Source organism: Antennarius striatus, chromosome 7, assembly GCF_040054535.1.
Source record: "Antennarius striatus isolate MH-2024 chromosome 7, ASM4005453v1, whole genome shotgun sequence".
In the NCBI taxonomy this organism is placed as follows: domain Eukaryota; kingdom Metazoa; phylum Chordata; class Actinopteri; order Lophiiformes; family Antennariidae; genus Antennarius; species Antennarius striatus.
Genome location: NC_090782.1, coordinates 9066451 through 9091980, shown reverse-complemented (window position 1 = coordinate 9091980; position 25530 = coordinate 9066451). Strand labels below are relative to the sequence as shown.

At 40.2% G+C, this 25530-nt stretch overlaps 2 protein-coding genes across 6 annotated transcripts in view; both read right to left on the bottom strand.

Annotated features, from left to right (window-relative positions):
• opa1 (OPA1 mitochondrial dynamin like GTPase) overlaps nucleotides 1-15510 on the bottom strand; it is a 35259-nt gene extending 19749 nt beyond the window's left edge. The window contains exons 1-22 of one of the 4 annotated variants that reach the window (XM_068320034.1): nucleotides 15340-15510; nucleotides 14086-14410; nucleotides 13132-13228; nucleotides 12909-13016; nucleotides 10883-10933; nucleotides 9369-9448; nucleotides 8038-8199; nucleotides 6061-6114; nucleotides 5764-5868; nucleotides 5334-5420; nucleotides 5035-5148; nucleotides 4844-4924; nucleotides 4681-4755; nucleotides 4527-4598; nucleotides 4131-4230; nucleotides 3907-4037; nucleotides 3651-3723; nucleotides 3391-3463; nucleotides 3176-3291; nucleotides 2205-2269; nucleotides 1899-1975; nucleotides 31-196 (exon numbers count right to left, since the gene is read on the bottom strand). In XM_068320034.1, the coding sequence (XP_068176135.1) occupies nucleotides 31-196; nucleotides 1899-1975; nucleotides 2205-2269; nucleotides 3176-3291; nucleotides 3391-3463; nucleotides 3651-3723; nucleotides 3907-4037; nucleotides 4131-4230; nucleotides 4527-4598; nucleotides 4681-4755; nucleotides 4844-4924; nucleotides 5035-5148; nucleotides 5334-5420; nucleotides 5764-5868; nucleotides 6061-6114; nucleotides 8038-8199; nucleotides 9369-9448; nucleotides 10883-10933; nucleotides 12909-13016; nucleotides 13132-13228; nucleotides 14086-14410; nucleotides 15340-15368 (2241 nt within the window). In that variant the 5' untranslated portion in view covers nucleotides 15369-15510. The remainder of the gene's footprint in view (nucleotides 1-30; nucleotides 197-1898; nucleotides 1976-2204; nucleotides 2270-3175; nucleotides 3292-3390; nucleotides 3464-3650; nucleotides 3724-3906; nucleotides 4038-4130; nucleotides 4231-4526; nucleotides 4599-4680; nucleotides 4756-4843; nucleotides 4925-5034; nucleotides 5149-5333; nucleotides 5421-5763; nucleotides 5869-6060; nucleotides 6115-8037; nucleotides 8200-9368; nucleotides 9449-10882; nucleotides 10934-12908; nucleotides 13017-13131; nucleotides 13229-14085; nucleotides 14411-15339) is intronic. The other 3 variants (XM_068320036.1, XM_068320035.1, XM_068320037.1) reach the window with 3 other exon arrangements.
• Nucleotides 15511-20021: 4511 nt separating this feature from the next.
• atp13a3 (ATPase 13A3) overlaps nucleotides 20022-25530 on the bottom strand; it is a 35078-nt gene continuing 29569 nt past the window's right edge. For both annotated transcript variants that reach the window (XM_068318920.1, XM_068318921.1), the window contains one exon: nucleotides 20022-24380. In XM_068318920.1, the coding sequence (XP_068175021.1) occupies nucleotides 24183-24380 (198 nt within the window). In that variant the 3' untranslated portion in view covers nucleotides 20022-24182. The remainder of the gene's footprint in view (nucleotides 24381-25530) is intronic.

Here is a 25530-nt window from a genome sequence, read left to right as displayed (position 1 = left end):
AAACTGTTGTATGAAGACAGTGTTTGTTACCTCCAGTGCTTTATGTGGAAGCTGCTTGTCGGTCCACTGCTTCAGCTTGATGTCTACAGTTGTGTTAAAGGTACCGGAGTCCATTGTTTGAGCAGCAGGGAGGTATATGTTTTCAATCACATGGGTGGAAACACGTTCCCATAGCTTCTTCTGCAAGATGGACTCCCTGGAATGGTAAAAGATAAATTCGATCATTTCAATATTTTTGGCCTTTTCGAGTTTGGTTTGGAGTTGTGACTTCAAGAGATTTACTAAAGATATTTCAACCACAGAGTAGTTAAATATACTTAATAAATTCCAATTATCGTCATTCTTATAGAATGTTTAATAATTATTTTAACGTTTTTAGCGGGTGCTGAACTGTAACAACCCTGGTTCCAGGCATCCAGCTGAGGTCAGAGTAGTGCCAAGTGAAGGAAAACATAATGAGTGAAGACGACTCATTCTGGCTGAACTGTTTAGTATAGACAGTGCTGCTGCTACTGTTGTACTTGACTGCAGATTCCAATACAGCTGCAGGCTGACCCTGTTAGCATCTACCGGCCTCCACACTCCATGTCTCAACAGCTCTGTGGCAATAGAACAAAACGCTTCCCAAGTCCCACTAGACCAAGCCAGCCCTCAGCCTCTCTCATTTATCATAACCCATGGTCATATTTCATTAAGCCTGCCTTTTGTTTGTCCTAGCACTCCTCACTGTCAATAAGTGGTATCTCCAATAGTGCTGGCTGGATGCTGGCTGGCTAACAGGGCCACCCCTGTTCTTGTCCATGGGCCATTTATCAGAGCATTGATCTGAGAGAACTGATGGCACTCACAGCGGGGGCAGCCACAACCCAGTACATACACCTCATTTAGCAAGGTTTTCCTCATTGTTGGTGAGGTATAACAATAGATTAATGCACAGACAAATACACACACGGACGGACCTGCAGTACGCTGTAAAAATAGCTTCCCCTTCATGTTAAATTGAACGTTTGACTGTGGCAAACACACAATCTAATTGACTTTAACCAAAGATACAGCAGACAACTTTACAAAGCTCAGGCCTCATGAGATGACACGTCATCACAGACAATATTCTACATTGAGTGGATCGTTATTTATTAATTTATATAGTAGTTACTACCATTTATTCATTACTTTTGAGAGTTGCACTGAAAATTGTTTTATTCTGTCATGTGCTTTTATATAAAATGCAATTTTGCTTTTCTGTAGCACAAAGAAATATGAACAGAGATCTACAATGAAACCAGCACATTCATTTACAATGTCATAAATAAAGGACTGAAGGACAGGAGGAATCTCTGTGCCAAAAAAACCATGATTGATTGATAGATCGATAGACAGATCTTTTATTTTTCCCGAATAATATAAAATTTTTTTAGATAGAATAAGATAATGATAAAAATAAACAATCCTTTAATGATCCTTTTAGGGAAGGGGATCATACCGGCCTGTATACACACGCACACGCACACACACACACACACACACACACACACACACACTTACACACACACACACACACAGGGCCTATAGGTATGTAGATAAAAGGAGGTAGAGTGGCGGGCAGCCTCACGTGGGGCACACCATGAGCAACTTTTAAGGAACGGTGTCTTGCTCAGGGGCACCTCAGCAGTGCTCAAGGTGTGAACTGGCACCTCTCATTGCCAGTTCTTACTTCAATATAATTCCAACAAGTTTAAAGAGATTACATTTCAGTTTCACCATTTTTCAATATATTCATGTAATTTATTTAGCAACAGAAAAAAAGATTTTCTTCTTATTGAAGATTCTTATTAATATATCAGCTCTGAGTAAACAAAAATGATTTAGCCATACATATGAACTCAACCATAACTCACCAGTGTTGTGGAGTCACTTGACTCAAACTAATGACTTCATCCAATATTTCATTTTTGGCCTTTTCAAAGAGTTCATTCTGCAAAGAGACAAAATAATCCTTAACATCCATATTGCTACTGCATGCTTCTGAGGAACTTTCAATGTGTGTGTGCATTTAGCTGTAACTTGGTTCAATCAGTTTTTTTTACCTTTTTACATGAATCATTTGATTTTATGTAAACAATATTGAAACAACAGAGGCACTAATGAACTTCATTATTTAATCAATGATTCTGTTGAGCAATGTCAATGGTCGTGTTTCTCACCCTGTCCAGCTCTCTGAGACGAGGATAGTTGTTCTTCCATTCAGTCTCAAGGTTGAAGCGGGATGCTGGGGTGAAAAGGAATAATGAAAGTTAATTTTAATCTTATCACAAACCTTTAATTCCTCAATATGAACAATTTATATCTTTAAAACATCATATTACACCATTAAAGGTAAAATCTTAATCAAATGAATTTGTCTTAAATTATCTGTGCTAGTATGTGTCATTTCACAAAGCGCTCTTCCTCATGCCTGAATGAAAGTCATTTGCTTGATGTTGTTGTTGCTTTTTACATCTTTATGTAGTCCATCAAGAGGTAATTCTCCATAATCATATAGAGAGGGAAAGAGCATGCTTTGTTTTGTCCTGGTATGATTTAAAGCAGCTTTCAGGCCAGTAATAGTGCTAATCCATTAGTAAGGACTGTGTTAACGGGTCACTTAGGTGGTGAGGGGACAGACGGGAGCAATCACACACTCTTTTGAAAAATATTTTTTTACTCTTCACATATGTAGACACACACACACACACATGTGTAGCCACTCACACCTATATACATAAAAAAAAAGCTCACTGCCACAATCCACACAGGGGATTAGGCTAATTGCTGGGTTGTGGGGCCATGGTGGCGCCAAGAATGGAGGATGGAGACCGGCTGTATGTGAGTTGATGAGATATGAATCAATATTACACACAATAGGCCTGTGGGAACTGCAGTATCAAAGTCATAAATCTCTTGTGCAGCGAGCAATGTGCTTGTGAATATCTAGAATAATTGCAGTTGGAAGGAAGAACCATGAAAGGTGTTGCATAGTGAGCCGAGTGAAGCCAATACAGGGAGTGGAGAGTCGGTGGAAGCAGCAGAGCAACTGTTCCCAGTACAGAAAATGGAAGAAATCCAGCCTTGTCCATTAACACTATTAAAATGCGCTTGAGACTGTGTTTCATATAAAAAAGTTGTGCAGTCATACCTTTAAAGACATCAGCCTGCTGCTCAACGGACTCCCTCACCATCTTCCAGAAGCAGTCAGACACGGCGAGACTTAGATTCTTCGTGGTCACCTGGTGGGCCTTCAGCATGCCGTCCCTTATTGCACAGATAAACTCAATGTCAACTTAATATTTATGCCTTTTAAATGTATTTGATGAAGGAGCATTTCAGTTAAACGAAGCAAGTGTAGCTTGCCTCAGTAATCTTGAATTCTGAAAGAAATCTTCTTCATAGTCTTTGATGGACTCTATGCTTTCACCACTGCTCCCTGCACACAAGTTGACAGCAGAACAACATTTAATACAGTTCAGTTAGACATTTCTTTGTTTTTTTCCCCTAACAACCATGTTGGAAAACCAAAGGGACCCTGGCCAAGTCCGAATTAATCTTGACTTGAAAGTTAAATGATGTTAAATTTAGATTAACACGATGGACAACTCAGTAGTGTATGTTACCTTTTCCAGTGACAACAGCAAAGTAACCCAGAGCCTTCATGGGAAACAGCTTTCCTTCCACTATTTGTTGGATCTATAAGGAAATTTGAAATAGAAAGACTTGTTTTTTTCAAACAGACAGATTGTTTGATGACAATAAACAGCAAGAAGACAAATCCCTGCTGTCATCAGAATAACTTCAAGAAAAATAATGTGAATAAGCACAGGAAGATCAGTGGTCTGAGTGACCCTTCACATAAGATTTTTGCTGCCTTACTCGACTCGGACTGGCCAGGTTCTTTTCAGCCAAATCCACCTTGGTCAAAACAAAGATGGTCCTCTTCCCCTGAGGGTCCATCTGGCTTACCAAATCTGTCACAATGCTCCGCTCTGCATCCACACTGCCATCTAGAGGCACACAAAGAAAATCGCAGACAACACAATGAGACAGGGGAAGATTACGAAAACAATGAGAAATCTCACTGCTGACGAGTAGCTCACCCTGAATACAGAGAATGATCGCATTGGGGTTCTGCATGTAGGCCTTGCTGATGCTGAAGATGGTTTCCTTGGTGTCTGTTGCCATGCCTGTAGTGACAGTCTGAGAGAGATTAAAAACCTTTAAAAGACTATACTGTGTTTCTGTATTAGTAAAAATAAGTGATGGTGTTCATTACAATTTTAAAGATAAAAATATACAAAATTTTACAAAATCATACATTTGGTACACATTAATAAGCTTACATGTTGCACAATTCGATCAAACAGCACAAGAAAAAAAAAAAGAAACCTCTAACTATAATGTAAAATAAACAGTTCATTTGTTACAAAAAGCATGAGGAATACAATCACATCTGTAAACATTCCCTACATAATGATGTAAAAATGCATACTCACACTGATGACACCTGGTAAATCAACCAGCACCATCCTCTGGATACCAGGCCCTTTCACACTCAAGGATATCGTCTGACGTGCAAATAACAAACATCGTTTTTGAATGAAACTTTCTTGAAGTAAATCAAATATCTGTGCAGGTGTGATTTCCAACCTCAGAGCTGACTGTCTGTCCTTCCTTTACACTCTTCCTCATCCTCAGTTCAATCTCGTGCCTCAGAGCAGCCAGCTGTGGCACAGACGATGAGATGTGACATACTGGTGTAAATAGCTTGGAGTGAAAATTCACATTTACTAAAAATGTGTTTTTCACTTACATCTTCTTCCTTGGTGAGGTCAAACTCACGGCCACTGTCCTTAAATATGGCCACGTGGTGGGGGCCTTCACTTAGTGTAACCTAAACAGAGAAAGGTTCCAAGAAATAAAAATCCAAGCAAGCTTGGTTATGACACATTTCCCTCTCCCCAAATACCTTAAATGAACAGCATCAAGGCTGCTCACACATACCTTGACAGGAGAGCGAGTCATCATCTCTCCTGAACCCCTGGGGAAGATCCTTGCTTGAGCAATCATTTCCAACACACTGGTCTTCCCAGCACTCTGATCCCCAACCACAACCACCTAAAACAGAAGATCAAGAAATGACTAAGGCTAATCAACTGTGTGAGGATGAACTGGAAAATGAATAAGGCGGTATTAAATTAATGACTTCAAAAAAATGTTTCCATGAAAACTTGTGAAAAAAAAACAGCCCATTGCTCATTTTGACTGACAGCATGGCAGAATTAGATGTGATCGCGTCCTACCCTGGGTAAGTGGTCCTGGGTGTTGTAGTTGGCATCATAGTCAGACAAGATGTCCAGGACTTCAGAATACAGGTCAATGAGGGACTTCTACACACAGGGAAACAACAGGCATATACATTCCCGAGACTTACAGCACACTTGTAGGCACTCCCGTCATTAAAGGAAACATTTGTATACAGTATCTGCAGTACACTGTATTATACATATATACATATACATACACATATATGCATATGCATACACATGTATACATATATGCATATACATACACACACACACACACACACACACACACATATATATATAATTTCAGATATATATATATATATAAAATCATACACACACACACAAATCAATAAACAATCCAGAGTTGGATAACAAATAGATTACTCTTTGATATTGTGTGTATGTATAAAATACACAACCTCACCTTTGCTTTCCTTTGGTGAATGCCCTTGTCATCTTTTTGCAGCACCACTTTCCTTAACTCCTTATTCTCCTTCTCCAGTCTCTCCAGCATCCGTTGATATCTCAGCTGTGGGATGAACAATTAAATACATTATACAAAAAACCAGACTTTTGTGAGCTTTGTTGGTGATATTTACTCTAGTAGGAATACAACATAACTCGCTATTCATTTGGATTTCTTTTTCTTTAAAGTAAATGCTTAGAGATATGAATAACATTCCTCAGTTCTGATTTCATTAAAAGTAACCATCTACTATACCTGTGTTCGGAGCAGCTCCTCCTGAAGCTGGTCTATTTTTTCCTTGTCTGATGACTAGAGGTTACGGTGGAATGATAAAAAAAAAAAAAACAGCAAATCTGATTAATTCTTCCTTCTATTTTAAAATGAGAACCCTTTGTTGTTCAATTGCACAAGCATGAAATTCCACCAGCACCACAAAGAGAATTACATGCAAGTCATATTACGAAGACAACCACTGTTAAAATGTTAAGAGAAAAAAGAATAAACGTGATTTCAGGTATGCAGTACTGATTCTGATATTACTCAGTATTGATCAGCTAGTGATTCATACAGACACAAATCACAAAGGGAGCCCTGAAAAATACAGCTGATAATAATTACAAGTACTTTCAGCACAGAGATTTTTTCTATGACTGGGTTGCACTCCTTTTAATAGATCATTTGCAGGCTGAGTTTCAGGATGAAAGACAGAGACGACATTAGAAGACATACTATACAGGAACAAGCAGGATCACCAGCAAAAGACAGTAAAAAAATGACACCAAAATACATCTACACTAAACGACAGGGACAAAAAGTGTGCCATAAACAACTTTCTGAAAATATTGCATACTACAATCTTTTCAATTAACCCTACAGACCTGTTGAAGCACTTAACTATCCATAAGTTTAAGCCTTTCATTTTTGCCTCATATTTACGAAGCGGGGTCCGTTTGTTGTAGTTTCAATGAATGCAGCTCACACCATGCAGTAGGGTGCCACATCACTCCATGCAGGTTCCAAGCATGATGTTCTGCTGATTAACTCTCCATTTGCATGAAGACGTGAGACTTGAGTTACGTCACCGGCAAAACAAATCTTTGCACAGGCAGAGTATGGGATGGTTCTTTGAAGGTTGTTGTTGGGTATTGTCAGGGAATATTTTGTAGGGGAATATTAAAATTTGACAAATATCAAAAACAGTTTTCTAACGCCTTTGTACTACACTGAGGCCTATATTAAGATGCTGATAGAATGTCAGTGTGAAAAACTGTTCGTGCTCCATGTGTCAAACAGTTCACTTGTGAGAACATCCAACTGCACCCATTAGTGATGCTGGTTGTGGACACAGGTGGACCAACTGTTAAATCAGAAAGGGGAGTGAAACACTGCTCTACAGCCTGATGTTGAATGACTTTCTGATTTTCTCCAAGCAGAAAGAACAACCCCATTTCCAAAAAAAAATAGTCAGGACGCTGTGTAAAATACTATTACAAAAAGAATCCCTATATTTAATTGAAAATAGCACAAAAACAACAATGAAAAAATGAGAACTGTAATTGCTCATTTAAGATGGATGTTCTCTGGCTATTAGAGGTAAAAGACCAACCAACTAGTTGTCAGTACACACACAGACACACACACACACACACACACACACACACACACACACACACACACAGTATGACAGCATGCAGTTGCATTACTGCACCTAGAAGTAAATGCCTTTTTTATGGAGTCCTTTCCTCTTTCAGACAAACCAAACCACATTCTGCTGGTATTACAACAGCATAGGAAAAGAGTCTGACCCACCCAGGACTCAACTCATCCCTCACTAAAAATATTTGGCTCATTACGAAACAAAATATGACAAAGGAGCCCATGAGCAGCAGAGATCCTGCATTACACAAGACTGGGAAGAGAGTCCACTTGAGAGAGACAGAAGTTGTTCTCCTCAGTTCCAAACGCTTACAGAGTGTCAAGACAGAGGTGATGCAAACATCAAGGTAACACGTTTCTGCCATCAAATTCTAAATAAGGATATAATTTTTTTAAAATAATGATGTGGTTCAACATGAAATGTTGCCGTTGTGATATTTTCAATGTTTTCAATGGGGTTTTTTTTGGAAATGAGTTTGTAAAATTAAATACTGGAGAATATTTTATGTTACTTCTCGGCAGCTGTGATCTTTTGGTTGATTGACAGGGCAGAGCTAAGTGGGATGGGACTTTCACCTTGCGTTTCTGTTGAGGGGGGCTGGGGTTCGGGTTCGGAGGCGGACTGGGAGCAGGCTCTGGCGGTGGGGGGCGCGCATTATTGGCTGCTGCGGCCCGCCGGACCTCCTCCTCATGCCGCTGGATCTGCTGCTGAATAAGAATGAGCTCTCCGAGCAGACCCTGCTGGGGTATGTCATATTAAGAGACAGGTAGGAGCAGCAACAAAGGCAACACCAGCCACTGCACTGATGTGCCACACAGGCAACTGCTGCATCCAAACACAAGGTGACAAAAGAGGAAAACTGGCCTGCCTCTCAATCAGGGATTCATTGCAGATAAAAACTTTGACTTTGATAATTTTGCCACCATAGTCAGTACAAACCAACAAAGTCAGTTTCTCGCAAACACAAAAAGGAGATGCCAAACTTTGCCAGACTGAGGCAGAGGAGGTGACTAATACCACAACCAGCACCTCTCAGCCAGTGGCAGCAGTGACTGTTGTCTTTCCTGATCATCATGCAACACAGATTAATGACTCCATGTTCATGAGGATTTAACACTAGAACAAAATTAAAAAGCAAAATAGCATCTAAGTGCAGAGAACACAATATTTTAACATAATATACAGCACAGGCATTATTGGTCTTGTGACGCTGACAATGATGGTGGTTAAATGAGGAAAGCAGGTACTGGGATATTGATTAACCAGCGGTGAAGCCCAATGCATATTGGGTAGCAGGATAAGCTTTAGAGCACAGGGGCCCCAACATGAGATCATCATTTGGTTTGCTTCTATAGCTCTGTGGTATGCACATAAATAACTGCTCAATATAAACTGAATTAAAATTTCAACCTTCAAGGAATGTTCTGTGCTTTATGAGCTCATGTTGGAGATTACAAATGCCTGAAAGCAGAGTAGGCAAGGAGAGCTGGAATTAGTTTTTTTTTAATTGCTCTTATTCATATTCTCTGTCTACACTTCACATCATATTTTCACTGCTTGACTTTGTAAAATAATGCAGACACTTAAAAAAAGAATGATCCTGAAAGAACAAAATTCAAAATGTACAAAATACAGAAGGGACAACATAAATGAAACACTTAAACGTACAAAGTTTTCTGACAGAGGCCGCTGTGTAAAAAAACAAGCTGTAGCTGCAACGTTTCCTCTGGGTTTGTAAATTCTGCTTTAATGTTTCAAACAATAAATACTCATATATCTGGTACTATGATTAGCTTTTGGTCCAATCCACTGCAGTTTTAGCCAAAAGCAACCAGGAGCTGATGGAAATCAAGTGGCAGAGCAGAAAACACAAATCTGAGAATATCCGCAAGTTTCAAAGACTTGCCTTCTTGTATTGCTTGTCGCTGCCTTCCTGAGAGGCAGCAGAAGAATCTGTGGCTTTCAGTGAAGGATCACCTGTGGGTTCTACCAAAGGAGACACAATAACACCAAATGATGATAAGTCTGAAAAAACAGATAGCACTACTGACTGATTAGCAACAAAAAACTCACGAAGCTTATGACAAAAAATGAAATCAAATTATGATAGGAAAAACAAAATTAATAGTAAAACTGTAAATGTTTGGAAAATCTACAAAATTTTAAGTAATGACAGGAATAAAGCCGTCTGATCAAGATGCTGGATTTTTTTGGTGATAATGATAGCTATCAACCTCTATAATTTATTTTCATATTCTTTGCATTAAAATGCCATTGACCCACAAGTCACGGGTATTTCAATGCAGCTGTAGATGAGATGATTACGGTTGTCTTGTCTACAAGAAAATGGATAGATGGATGAAAAGTAAACACCAAGTCTGAGTTCACTATTGGAACTCACTGTTAAAATGTTTTTTTTTAAACATTTTTGCAGATCATTCCGTCATACTCGAGTCAAATGTAGGGACCCAAGATCATTAAATATAAAGATAAAAAACCTAAAACTGTTGTGGGAAACCTTTTTTTCATAAGGTGTGGCACAGAGGATGAAAAGGAACATGCTTGAAACGTTCCTTTGCTTATTTTATGAATCACGGTAGAGGTCAGGGGTGTGGTCCCATCTGTGCTAGCAAATAACTCAAAGGTTAACTTTTTTTTTCTTTCTGCATGAAATGTGACCTTATTATAAGGTTACAGCGTAATAACAAAATCAGTAATAATAAGAAAAATTACTATCATTATTACAATATCACTAGTTGACATTACTTGAAAAATCGAACTGTATTTTCCAAACATTTGCGAGAAAGCAACTGAAAGTTGAGTGAGTTTACCCTGGTGATTAGTGAATGTTATTGTGATTAAAGGAAACAGACCAGGAGAGAGAGGGTGGAAGTCAAAGGAGGCACAAAAGCAACACCGGAATAAAGAACAGGAACACTATAGTTAAACAAAGTGAAAAGATAAGATTAAATATCAAGGGAAAGGGAAAGGCCTGCATTATGAGCTTTTCAGACCACAAAGGAAAGATTCAAAGTTAGAATGGCTCACTGGGCCTTTTTCAAATACTTTTACTTTTCTTCTGTCGTGTTTTTTTTCTGCACTGAAAATTTTAATGATTCATATCCACACATGTCAGCCCTCCATAAACCTGGACGTCCACATAAAGAAGAACGTTATGCTTCTGAATAGTCCAAAAAGACAATACTTTCCTGGAAACAGAAACTGTGTTAATCAAGAACATTGCCATCACTGGCAGAAACATTCCTTTTCCAACTGGGAAAGATGCTTTACTACCACCTCTAGGGCCAAACCACGGTGGTTAGGAAACCAAAACCACACTGATACCGTGGCAAGATGGCGAAAATTGTCAGAAAGCAAAATGAGGAGAGGGTAGCGCTAACGAGTATGAACTTTACACACCTAACAGATGCAGACCAGAAGCTCCTTTGACTTCACTACCCAAACTCACACCTGCGAAGATTTGGAGAGGGAGAGGAGGGTTGGGGAGGGGGAGAAAGGAATAACATCACAAGATAAAAAATCATAAAAGACAGAAGCAGAGGGTTGGTGGTTGAAGCAGAGACACAGCTAGATGACGTGTATTAAAACAAAGCTGCTGCGCTAGAGCTTTGAATGAAGCAGATGCTTAATAAGAAACAATTAAGAGAATACACCAACCTGCGCTGGGTCATCAAGAGGCCTAAAGCTCAAATTTAATCTTGACCAAACAATCTAGAACTTCAGTTACTTCAAACGAAGTAAAAATTTTTGGCAGACTAATTTTGTTGGTTGTGTTTCATTATGACATAATTTCACTGTATTTTCCTCCAGGCTGACACAAAGTTCTCAATTCCATATAAAGAGATGAAACAGGCCTTTTAGAGGAATTTCACATTACATGTTACTACAACCATATTTGTACAAAAAACATTTTAATTGAGATGATCTACAGTGGATCTTTTCATTCCACAGTTCCACGACATCACAAATTAAATAACCCCAATGACGGAATTAAGGGAATGGTTGTGCAATACGGGTAAAGGAAAACAAAAAAAGCTGAGGTTCATCTAATTTAATCAGAATCACCCCCTCTTTTATTATCTTTACTGTAATTTCCGCACTATAGGGAGCACCTAAAAGCCTAAAATTTTCTCATAAACCCGTAGTGCGCCTTATAATCCGGTGCGTCTTATATATATGGCATAAAGGTGAATCAAAAGACCCTCAAAGCTGAACTTCCAGCCTTTTCTGAAATTCTAAGAGCAGTCACTGCTAGACAAAGGTGCCAACGGATGTGCTGCAATTGATTTACAAATGTAGTTGATAGCTCTGGGCGGGTGGCGGAGGGGCGCATTCAGGCTTGTGTATTCTGTCTGCAGCGACGTGCGGTGAGATTCATGGCAGTGAGACACCGACGTTAAAGTCAGTTCTAGGAGTAAAACAGCATCATATTTGCCAGTAAATTAGCAGCCTGACATTAAAAACTAGTTAAAAAATTGTTTAGGACACACAGCAGCACATAGCTGCAACTCACCCCTGACTGGACTACTGATCGATCGAAACAATATTTAATTAATAAACGAAGACGAACGTCAGAGCTTAAATATCTGCTTAGAACTTCAGATCAGGAAATAATCCGCTCTGTTCGCACTGACTGCACTCGTAATGAATTTAACCAGTTTTTAATGTCAGGTTTTTTAATACGCGTGTTGACTTCTTTCTAAGATGGCAAAGTGATCAAGTGATCAGGTTTCCTTGATGAGGCTCAGAATGGCTTATTGACATAACAATAGGGGCCATTCAAAGGTAGTCAGGAAGTCATGAATGCAATCATTACTGCCTGAGCAGCGCGGCTCTATCTAGTGGACGGATTGCGCAACTACAGCCGCTGCAGTTTATCAAATAAACTTTATTTTTTATTGTGTGCGCCTTATAGTTCAGTGCGCCTTATAGTTCGGAAAATACTGTACACATTTGACTTGCAAAACACTTCTGATTAAGGTGAACTTTGTTCTCCTTAGAGAGCAGACTGATGATTCGGTAAAATGTCCCACTTAAAATTAGAACAAATATTACATTAGAACTAGTAATACATAACAGATTGGTTGTATCTTGCATGGTGCCAAGCAGGGTCCCAGAAAGTGACTGCAAAAAGAAAGGCACTGCAGAAGCAGCATAGAGTATGAAGAAGACTGCTTCTGCCTGTTGTTTTAACTTTGACCTTATGTGATCTCACTCTAATAAAGCCCCTTTGAGGTAAGTAGAAGCACAGATAACATGGCATATAGCGCCCTGCCAAAATGTCAGAAATAAGATAATAGAAACAAATTCAATGATGAAGACCATTTTTGGAAATGTACTGATACATTTTCATGTCTACAAATATGTTGATGATTTTTGGTTCCAATACCGTGAATGTACATAGATAAAATGGAGGTTTACTCACCAGAGGACAGGAGGCTTCTAAGGAACGTGAAGTTCTCTCCTATCTTGTCAAGGTCAGGTAGTAGTTTGGCAATTTCCTCCATCTCTGGTAGAGCTTTGGCTAGTTTGTCTGTTCAAATAAAAAATGAGAAGTGAAGAAGACAGAAAAGTCAATGTTGACAACACATGATACACAATTTTTCCAAAAAGCTTAAAGTAAAACCACATGACATTAAATCACTTACCAAAGTCAATCTGTTCACTTAAGTCTCGTACAAAATCAGGAATGACCCAATTGTATTGACTAAAATCCGGCAGCATGTCCTTCCATTCATCATAGGTCTGAAGATAAAATAACAAACTGAAGTTATTCTGACATGATAAAGTTTATTTTCTTGTTTTTCAATATGCCAGCATAGCCACAAAAATACAATTTTATAGTTGGCTCTTCACAGAATACAGAGAACTGTTTTGCAAGTTCTGTAAATTGTCTGTTTCTTTTGTATCATCCATACACTATTTGTGTTTCCTGCCAACTCTTTGCTACTTTTCCTGAGCCTTTCTACCACCAACAGCAGGCACTGGACATGTAACAGCACTTCAGTCAATGACAGACATCTCAGCCATGTGATCTTAATCAGGTGATTCATGTGTAAAAGCCTGGGAGAACCTACCAACTTTGGGGCATTGATCCAGATGCTGACGCTCCGTCTGTCCCTGACCATCCTCAATTCTAATGTTAACTCTGGTTGGCATTTTGTGAACTGGAGTCAGCCACTTCAATGGTGTTTGTCTCAAGGAACTTATTAGAGAGGTGACATTGTGTTTTGTTAATGGTATATTTTATTTGGGGAAGTTAGTTTATGTTTTTTTCCAGTTGAATTAGTTTAGCTAATTTATCGGTTGTCTGTTTGTTAGGTTCTCCAAGGCTGTGTGTTCTTGTTTACTGTATTCGTTTTCTGCCACACCTTACCATCACTTTTAGTTATTCTCTAACCAAATTCAGCGTTCTACATTTTCCCCTTTTATTTTAGGAAATCTACACTTGTGTTTCACAATTAACATCATAAGTTACGTTATTTCCCTTTTCCCCTAACAACTCAGGTCATAAAAACTCCTCTACCATGAGGTAAATAACGTAGTCCATAGTGCAAAGAGCTCAGTTCACAAATTCTGAGTTGAAGGACCTTCACACTGACCTTTTTAGCTGTATATCCTCCTCCTACTGCTGAGCCCAGCAGAATATATCGAAGCTTTAGTAGTCGGGAAGCGAGACGGATCACCCAGAAGTTACGCTGCTGCTGGTAGCTACGGCCACCAGATCCTGAAGAAGATTTGGGAGGTCGAACGGGCAACCGTGAAATGGAGGTGAAATAACGGCTAGCTGCGCAATGAGGGGGTCGCTGAGAGTTGGTGTTCCCCGAGTAGCGGTGATGGATGGCACGAGACAGATGGTGCAACTTCTGCAGCGGTACACGAAATCTTACCCCCATGTTGGAGGAAACCAGGTTCTTGCAGGCAATGCTGTGAAGAAAATGAAACTGCAATTAACAATCAAAAACAACAAACAACCCTGTAAAAAGTTAACTTTCTTGTGCAAATATAAAGCCACCCCTCATGGAAGCTTAATGTTTGCCATCTCTCCATTTCAGTCTGATAATAATGGTTGAGGTAAAGACTAACATAAAATGTAACTTGACTTCATTCTAACAAATACAAAGGCAACATATTAGAACATGAGAAAACCGAGTTGGTACGTGAATATTGGCGTTGTAACAGCAGTGCGTTTAAACTTAGCACGTAAAATTATATTTTCATTTCCTACTTGTGACACCGAATTGGGGGGGTGCACTGTGGTGATGAAATGGATCAGTTTATAACATATTGACATTACGATATGTTTTAAACGTCTGTTTGTTTGTAGGAATATGCAAAACTACTGAAGGATTTCCACAAACACGGAAGAAAGACGAGGCACGACAGACAAACACAACACATTACATTTTAATGCATATTTGGATAAAGACGACACCCTGGAATTTTGATGAGCCTTCATTTTGACTAGCTACGTTGATACGTTTTTTCTAATGACGTGACTGATTATGTAAAGTGGCCCTTTTAAAATAGATAGTTGTTTTTTTAAAATGTACATTGCATTGTACAAAATAACTTAATACGTTAGCTTATTAAGAGCTAACTAACTTCACAGGTTATTATCTCGTTAACAACGCATTGATTTCCATTCTTACAAGTAAAATTTGGGGCATGTAACAAATGTCAGTTTCTTTTTGTGGAAAGATGCTGTGATATATAATAGGTCATTAAATACATCACGTTTCTAGGTTCGCTCCTATCAGCTGTCAAAATGAACAGCTTTCTTCTTTCCTCATACAGCAGCTAACACATCTAGCTTAGCTTATGTGACCGTTAGCCGTAGTTGAATGGAAACTTACCATACATGTTTTCTCCCGACACGCAACATGGTGTTGTTATTTACAGGGGGCAATCACAAATCTCTGTCAAATCCACTCTTGGGTAGAGCTTAATTCATATTTCTAGAAGATACACATTAGCTTGCCTGTTACAGCAGCTAACAAGGGCACAGGCAAACAGCCCACTTCCGGTAAGATGTCCTACCTTAAAATAAGCACTGATGGAAAACGCACTAGTACATTAGTTCCTCTACATCCTGCGCTGCTGTGAAATGAGCTAACTTTCATGGCAGATAGTGGCTGGCAGATGAAGCTTCATGAAGCTTTGAAGCCTTTCATCCAATGTGTTCACTTCAGTGCAAAGCTTCTTGAGCCTTCATTTGCTCTCGTAGGAAATCTACTGGATGCAAAAAAATATCAATTGGAATGATTTTGTAGTGTGTGGCATTTTGCAGAGAGCCTGTGAATAAAACTCAGCAAAATGAAGAAGTATACAAAGCATGTACATTTCAGTGATGGCAGTACACTGCGTGGGTGTGTATACTACACACCCGTAGTGGCAAGCTCGCCCAGGGTGCAGCAGCTCAGGACCAACTCTCTATCTAACCTTGTAATTTTGTTGTACAGTTGTGTAATGAAAATAAAAGCTTCCTTCTTTCTTCACATATTTTCAGTGGGGACTTACTCTACTTATTGTAACTCTAAATATCACCACTATGAAATCAAAATTTTACATAAAGTATATTATATATGTAACATAGTACATCGGTCACACACACACACACACACACACACACACACACACACACATATACTGTATATATATATATATATATATATATATATATATATATATATATATATAGATAGATAGATAGATAGATAGATAGATAGATACTTTATTAATCCCGGAGGAAATTGCATATATCCACTGCTCAGGCATTACTTAACAAATAATACTGGATAAACACCAGGAGAAAAGGAAACACTGACATCACAGGACATACCACAAGACATACATTACACGAACAGACAGGCACATGCAGCACTAACAGGACTTATATACTAAACTATAACTAAAAATATAAACAGTATAAAATTTAAAAATATTACAGTATTAAAATATAAACAGTATAAAATAAAATCTAAACAGTACAAAATTGAATTAAAATATAAAAACAGTATAAAAAATAAATAAATAAATTTTATATATATATATATACAACAGTATAAAATTAAATTTAAATTAAATTAAATCCATTTTCAACCCCGTGCTGACCTCGCCACCTCCCCCCCGCTCCTCCTGAGAGAGTCATTGTACCCCCTGATGGCACGGGGCACGAAGGAGGACCTCAGCCTCTCTGTGGAGGCGCTGTGTGACAACAGTCTGCCGCTGAAGGTGCTTCTCTGCTGGGAGAAGGTGGTGTGTAGGGGGTGCCTGGTGTTGTTCATGATGGCCTTAATTTTAGACATGGTCCTGCTCTCCAGAAGCATATCCACAGAGTCCAGGCTCAGCCCTACCACTGAGCCCGCTCTGCGGATGAGTCTGTTCAGACGGTCCATATCTCTTTTCCTGGCCCCCCCACCCCAACACACAATGGCGTATGACAGCACACTGGAGACTACGGACTGATAGAACATGAAAAGGAGCTTAGGACAGATGTTGAAGGAGGCCAGCCTCCTTAGGAAGTACATCCTGCTCTGCCCCTTCTTGTACACACAGTTGGAGTTGAGTGACCAGTCCAGTCTGCTGTCTAGCTGCAGTCCCAGGTACTGATAGTTTTCTACCACCTCCACCTCACTGCCATTGATGATCACCGGCTGTGGAGAGGGTATATATTTATATTTATATACACCCCTCCTTTAGTCGTCACCTTATCATGGTGGAGGGGTTTGTGTATCCCAATGATCCTAGGAGCTAAGTTGTCTGGGGCTTTGTGCCCCTGGCAGGGTCAACCATGACAAACAGGTCCTAGGTGAGGGACCAGAGAAAGGACGACTCGCAGACCCCTCATGATGAAGAAAAGCAATGGACCATGTTTTCCCTTGCTCGGATGCGGGCCACCGGGGCCCTCCTCTGGAGCCAGGCCTGGAGGTGGGGCTCGAAGGCGAACGCCTGGTGGCCGGGACTGCACCCATGGGGCCCGGTCGGGCGCAGCCCGAAAGGACAACGTGGGTCCCCCTTCCCATGGGCTCACCACCTGTGGGAGGGGCCATAGGGGTCGGGTGCATTGTGAGCTGGGTGGTGGCTGAAGGCGGGGACCTTGGCGATCAGATCTCCGGCTACAGAAGCTGGCTCTTGGGACGTGGAATGTCACCTCTCTGGCAGGGAAGGAGCCCGAGCTGGTGTGTGAGGTCGAGAAGTTCCGACTAGATATAGTCGGACTTACCTCCACACACAGCTTGGGCTCTCGTACCAGTCCTCTCGAGAGGGGTTGGACTCTCTTCCACTCTGGAGTTGGGAGGAACGGCCCCCCCGATCAGAACCCGAGTGGTGTTCAGTTATTGGACTTCTGTGCTTGTCACGGATTGTCCATGTCTTGGACACTCGGGTGAAGAGAGGGGCGGAGCTGTCAACCGATCACCACCTGGTGGTGTGTTGGCTCCAATGGTGGGGCAAGATGCCGGTCCGACCTGGCAGACCCAAACGTATTGTGAGGGTCTGCTGGGAAAGCCTGGCAGAATCCCCTTTCAGAAGGAGTTTCAACTCCCACCTCCGGCAGAACTTCACCCACGTTCCGGGGGAGGCGTGGGACATCGAGTCTGAGTGGACCATGTTCCGTGCCTCCATTGTCGAGGCGGCCGACTGCAGCTGTGGCCGTAAGGTGGTTGGTGCCTGTCGTGGTGGCAACCCCAGAACCCGCTGGTGGACATCGGTGGTAAGGGATGCCATCAAGCTGAAGAAGGAGTCCTATCGGGTCCTTTTGGACTGTGGGACTCCTGAGGCAGCTGATGGGTACCGGCTGGCCAAGTGGAATGCAGCTTTGGTGGTTGCTGAGGCAAAAACTCGGGCGTGGGAGGAGTTCGGTGAGGCCTGGGAGGAAGACTTCCAGACGGCTTCGAGGAAATTCTGGTCCACCATCAGACGTCTCAGGAGGGGGAAGCAGTGCAGCATCAACACTGTGTATAGTGGTGATGGGGCGCCGCTGACCTCAACTCGGGACGTTGTGACTCGGTGGGGAGAATACTTCGAAGACCTCCTCAATTCTGGCGACACGCCTTCCCATGAGGAAGCAGAGTCTGGGTTCTCTGAGACGGGCTCTCCTATCTCTGGGGTTGAGGTCACCGAGGTGGTTGAAAAGCTCCTCGGTGGCAGGGCCCCGGGGGTGGATGAGATCCGCCCAGAGTTCCTAAAGGCTCTGGATGTTGTAGGGCTGTCCTGGTTGACAGGCCTCTGCAACATCTTGTGGACGTCGGGGACAGTGCCTCTGGATTGGCAGACTGGGGTGGTGGGCCCCCTTTTTAACAAGGGGGACCGGAGGGTGTGTTCCAACTACAGGGGGATAACATTCCTTAGCCTCCGTGGCAAGGTCTATTCAGGGGTTCTGGAGAGGAGGGTCCGTCAGGAAGTCAAATCTGGGATTCAGGAGGAGCAGTGTGGTTTTCGTCCTGGCCGTGGAATAGTGGACCAGCTTTACACCCTCCGCAGAGTCCTTGAGGGGGCATGGGAGTTCGCCCAACCAGTCCACATGTGTTTTGTGGACTTGGAGAAGGCGTTCGACTGTGTTCCTTGGCGGGTTCTGTGGGAGATGCTTCGGGAGTATGGGGTACCGAACCCCTTGATAAGGGCTGTTCGGTCCCTGTGCAACTGATGTCAGAGTTTGGTCCGCATTGCCAGCAGTAAGTTGGATTCGTTTCCAGTGAGGGTTGGACTCCGCCAAGGCTGCCCTTTGTCACCGATTCTGTTCATAACTTTTATGTAGATTACAGGTTCTCACATTCTTTTTGGAGCTCTTTGTCTGTGTGTGTGTGTGGGGGGGGGGGGGGGGGTCTGAAATTAGAGAGTACTCCAAACTTCTCTATCATATTCTCATATTCTGAAGTGTGGTAAATGTTTCCTGAACAACTTAAGCTGTAGCATCCACAACACTGAAAAATGTCCCCCCCAGCTTCGTCAGAGCACATCAAAAGCTCATCAAATTCCTCATAGCACAGGTGGCACTTTGTGGACCCGTCTTTTCTGTTACAGAACAGCCTCAACATTCATTTCTTCACAAACATCATTGACTGACATCTGTTCTGTCACAAGATCTGTTGCCCTGTAGTATTGAAGATATTTCTCAGTCGCATTGATAACACTCACATGGTGTACCTAGGTCAAGATGTGGTACCAGACCACTGTACAGATGTTGCACAGGATGTAGGTTTCATATTTAACTTTCTGTATTTCTTTGCACATATTGGTATACCTCAAATGTTCAGTAGGCAGGTAGGCAGAAAATAACTTGGTTTTAGAAAAAGCTTGTTTGATAAAGAGCGCAAAGGCTTGAAACATGTTCAAGCCTTGAGAAAGTTCAGTTGACTGCCCCCCCGTCCTTTTTTTTTTCTCCTTTTGACTTACCTTATTTTGATAATTTTTTGTAGTTTTGCCAATCTGAGGTCTGTTCCTTGTTTTCTGATGATTTTGCATTAGTTATGAATGTATGAATAAACTATGTATATGTACGTATGAATAAAAATAAATTAGTCAGACATGTAGCAGACTGGTTTGAGAACATTTATTCAAAAGAAAAAAATCAAGGTAAATCTGGAAAGCAATCCTCAGGAAAAGGGGTGAAAATAAAAAAAATAAATTAGAACATACAGAAACTGCCAATAATATGTACTTCTATTCCAGTAAAAACAATAAATATACCCCAGATGTGTCTTCTTGAAATGCGGTAGATGTGGTTAAAAAAAAAGGACATCTGAAACAGTTGACTTAGAGATGGATTGAAATAAGTTTTGTTGACGGTATATTTTCATTCAGTTTCAACTTTTCTTATTTTCACTTTTCATGACAAATACATGTTTTCCTGAGGAGACAGCTGCATAAGGTTTCATACACTCAGCGGCTGACTCAATCTAAATGCCATTAGACAGTTTGTCTAAAATACTTTAAGAGGCCAATACTGTCAGTAATCAGGAGATATTGTACCTGTATGACAGCATAGAGGGTTTAGCATACAATCCATTGCTTTGACATAGCTGTTTCTGAATCAATGGTAAAACTGGAGCGCAGCTGCAGAATTTACACTAGGCATGTTATTATGTCGATGACTGTATCAAGGTACACAATTGAGACACAGTTGAGACTGAATGAACATCTAGCAGCAACATAATCGCATCTACAATAGAGAGATGATATTGGGAAGCAATGCATATTTTCTCTTATTCATTATATTCTGCTTTTATAACGACGCAAAGTCATTCACAAATTACACGACAATACATTTACATGGAGTTATCAGACAGCAACATATGAAGATTGTCAGATTTTGCTAAAACTAAGAATTTTGTAAGAGCTAACTATTCAATATCAATTAAATTCCCTTCTTGAGTCAGCTCCTTGGTTTCACACAAAAGAATGGGACAAAAGAGAAGCAGAAGAAAAGCAGAGAAGTCATACATGCAGAACATTTTTTTAACCCAGACGCTTACCTTCCTTTAAGCACTACAGTAGATTTGCTGGATTTACCAAAGTACAAATTTACATCCAACTGCCCTTATCATTTTTGAGAAATAAATGCCCATGATTCATTGCCCAATTAAGAAGATTCCAACTAATAAAACATAAGTTTTAAGTACAAATAAATCCAACAGACAACACATTTTAAAAGTACAGTACCAAAATAGTAGAAAAAGACATATCAGCCCTTTGATAATCAGAAAAACAATCGATTTCTAGAACATTTATGCACATCTCATATATACAGATTTAATCCAACTATTTATATTATCATACATTATCTGTTTAACACAGATAAAAATAAAACCTTCCTTCCTGTTCCCCCAACGTCTTTCAACACCCAATGCAGATGTCTTTGGAAATCTACTAATTAACATTAGCGTATCATTCATCCTATTGATTCACTTATCCAAACTTACAAGTCATGGATTCTGCTGGACACAGGGAATAACCCGGATGAGACACCAGCACTCATCGCATGGCCACACGAAGAAGACAATCAGTCTCACACACACACACACACACACACACACACACACAATTTGGAGTGACCAATCCATTGAAATTACATTTGGAGTTGGGAGAAAGCCAGAGAACTTGATGGCATGGGGAGAACATAGAAACTTTACACAGGCAGGGTTTGAACCTGAAGCCTTCTTGCTGAGAGGCAACAGCACTACCCACTGAGCCACTGTGCTACATACATTAGAAAATCCTTCAAAGAAATTTGTTCCATACAGAATTTTCAATTTCAGCCTCATTATATGCCTGGAGAATAAATATAATCTTCAAAGAAATTGTACATAATATAAAATACCAACAAATATTTATAATCCACAAGAGTGTATGGGCCATAGTTTTTTGCAAAAATCAACACTGTTGAACGCCAACAGTAATTTAGACATTTAGGCACAAGAATGTCAGTTTGATGTATTATCTCTCTATTCTGCTGTTACCAGTTAACCCACAAAAATACTGTAGCAAATAGCTAATAAAGTTCCTCATCTAATAAACCAGTCAACACTATGATCACACCCATTTATGCTTATCATAAAACTTTGTACAAGTTTCGTAAGCATTTATAGTAATTTCTGAATCGACAATGGCTTTGGATTATACACTAATAGTCCATAGAAGGTAGAATATGATGAAAGGAAAACAGTCATACCAACACTGTTCACCCTGTGTTTGTTTTAAAGAGATGCCATACGAACCACAACTTTGAAAATCAAACACTGTGGTTACTTTAAAAAGTGGTAATAATTATTTATTATTTCCAGATGGTGCATCTTGTCAGTTTAAATTGAATTAAATCAATAATGCTTTCGACTGACACCACTTTTCACTTTGTCCAGTAACATATATATGAATACTCCTGACTTTATTGGGTCAATGTTACTTCATAAATTAAAGATGTTTTGATTCCTATGGTGTCCATGCATGTGAGTAACTGTATGATACCAGTCAGATTCATGCAATTATCCTGATTTTAAAAAAAAAAATTCAATAGAACGCTAACTTATGTCTTAATTCTATAGGAAAGCCTCATTTGTAGTAATGTTTCTACTGCTAAGTCTTCAGAACATGACAGGGAACTGGCTTCATGCAAGTCGGACAAAGGTTTTCAGTGTAGTTATCAGCTGCTGATGAGAAGCTCCATATACCAAAAGTCTGAGGATTAAGAACCACACTGGCAGCCATGATGGTGTAAAGCACAGTAAACAATATCTCATTGATGAAAACCAGACAAGTTTGTTGTTTTTGATATTCACCCCTATAGATTCAACAAATGTCTTTAGGGGACAAGGTAAAAGAACATGTTGTCAGTTTAGATAATGTACAATACCAGAACTTGTCATGTGGGTAAGTAGTACTGAGCAACAATATGAAAATTATCTGAAGCTGAGAAGAATTATGTAATTTTTAAATCACCTGTTACGAATTAAAGATCTGACATTTTGGTGTCATGACAAGAAAAATCAGGACTGAATTAATCAAATCTGATCAATTTCTATTTTGATGTACATACAAGCGACATAAAAGAGTTTTTTTGAGATACGAGCTGTCACGGTCCGTATTTTTGTGACATATGAGTGAACATCCGTTTTAGGAATCATGTTTCCGGACGCCACCACTGGTAGATGGATACAGCATCACCTGAGACCGCATCTCATTCTTTCCCACGTGTTGTCCATGGAGTAACGCTCTAAAGTTTCAGATCTTATATCATTTATCTCTTCAAATAACTGTGCTTGAAAGATTATTTGAGTGCTGGTCTCAAATCATTAATGACATTCTTATGTCATTATGTTTTTATGCTCACAAACAACTGACAACCAGGTTGTAATGCTAGCTTCTTAAAACGCAAAAAAACATTACAAAGTAGATCAGACCTTTGAACACTACCCACCAGAACACATCAGACAAATGAAACAAGTTTTTATGTCTTAAAAGCAAGGTGGTGCCTACTTATAAATTAAACTAAATTCAGGGGGACTTTTTTGGATTTGATTAGTGGAGCCACCTACTGGTGGCTCATTTTGAAACCACAACCACATGCTAAAGTGACACCTCTTCATTAAAGCCTGTTAAAACCAGATTTGTTTTAATTATTATTTCATAATGAAGCAAACATTGTCTTTTTAGTCATAATGGATACACAAGGGCAACAGCACAACCCCTATCCTCAGATAGTGTTTGCTTTTTGTGCATTACCGGTGAATAAAAAGCAATTGTTTTAACATTTAAAAACCTTAACCCATAAAAGCCCCATTCAGACAGACAACAATAGAGGAATTAAACAACCAACAAAATTAATTGAACTAAATGAACAACAAAATGTGAAAAAAATTAATGCAAAAATGCAATGTAGTTTAAAACGTCTACCAGCTTGCTTAAAGGTTGCTCCACTTCAGTGAATAGACATAGCAGTAGAGAATGGGAATTACATTCATTTTGCCGATTTTTAACTGACATTATAAAGAAAAGCAAGAAACCTGAGAGCGCTTGAGAGGGCGAGCCAAAGAAAGCAGAAGTAATGAGAAAACTTTTTTTGGTAGTAAGTCTCTAATCACTGATACTAGACAGCTGTCCTGTGATGATTGTATTTGAATGTCCATTTATTGAACATGTGTCATATGTATCTGTTGTGTGTGTAAAAGAGGTAATCTAATTATACAAGGGGAGTGGGGGGGTGCTAGGATATGTTCAGAAACTGACAAGTGGAGCCATTTTCTGGGTGGGGTTTGGCTTCAGTGGTGGTGGTTGGCTTTGGAGGCCAGTCAGGGTCTACACTGAGCTCCTGGGCCAGATGCATGTAGCGAGCCTTGGGTGGTGTCTTTTTTCGGCAGCACAACCAAGACAGACAATTGAAATCCTGCCGGTCAATGCCAACCTGAAATGGAACAGCCACAAGAGGAAACAAGTAAATTAAAAAACTGTGTAATGTCTGTACTACTTTAAAAGACAACAAAGTGGGAAGCTGATGAAACTATTGCATGCAAAATACAGCCATATTTCTTTGTAGAGCAACAAGTGTGCATGAATGCCGGTCATTCAAACCAAAACTGCATGGTCTTCGTCTGAAGGACTTGGCAACAGATTGTTTTAAGAGTCTTTAAGGACAGCAGGTATTTATGTCCATCATATTTACATCAAAATAGATAAAAACTCAAGGAATGTGATTTAAATGAATAGAAACCATGAATCAGTTATCCTCAAACATAGCACAAAAACTAAAGTTCCCTTTAGTATTGAATTATGTACAGTAGGTATTCAATCTAGGTCATTTGGCAGAGTTCTAACATGAATCAGTTGTGCTATGGTACAGATAAGACTAGGCGGCGTTCTTAAGAGTTTGGCAGCCAACCAGGAACTTACCCACTGAGCAGATGCAGGTATCAACTACTTGATAGAGCAGCAACAGGAAATAATTGTTTCCATTTAGTGCCATTGTCATTACTTACTGTTCAAGAGTGCTGGATGACAAGTACATTACATATGCAGCAATATTTTGATCCTATTGTGTTATACATCATGCCTTTGAAGAAAACAATGGAACACTATCTGTAATCACATAACGTGTCTGCTCTGTCACAATATTCTGTGAAAGAGGGCTTAAGAGTTCAATGCAGCAGTTTAGAATAGCAGACCGGCAGTGAAAACATCATGGAATACAGGTAGTCGTCGACTTACGACCTATGCAACTTACGACCGATCGACTTTACGACCACAACGTCCGGGTAACGCGGGCATTCCCTCCAGCCACAGTACTCACGCTCTGAGACTCCCGCGCTCTCTTCAGTCCCCACGGCGCACACACGCTGTTCAGTCACACTGAGATCAATAGCCCAGCCCACTACTGATGGGCTGGGCTGCTTAGGAGGCTGTGACGGAGAAATGTATGAATGGCGTATGGAAAAACTGTCAAGCGTTACGTGAACTCTTCTGCTGGATTTGAAAGTGACGAAGAACTTGATCAGATTCGGGAGAAAAAAGTGAAACTGGCAAAAAACCTCTCCTTGGAGAACTCACGAATGATCGCG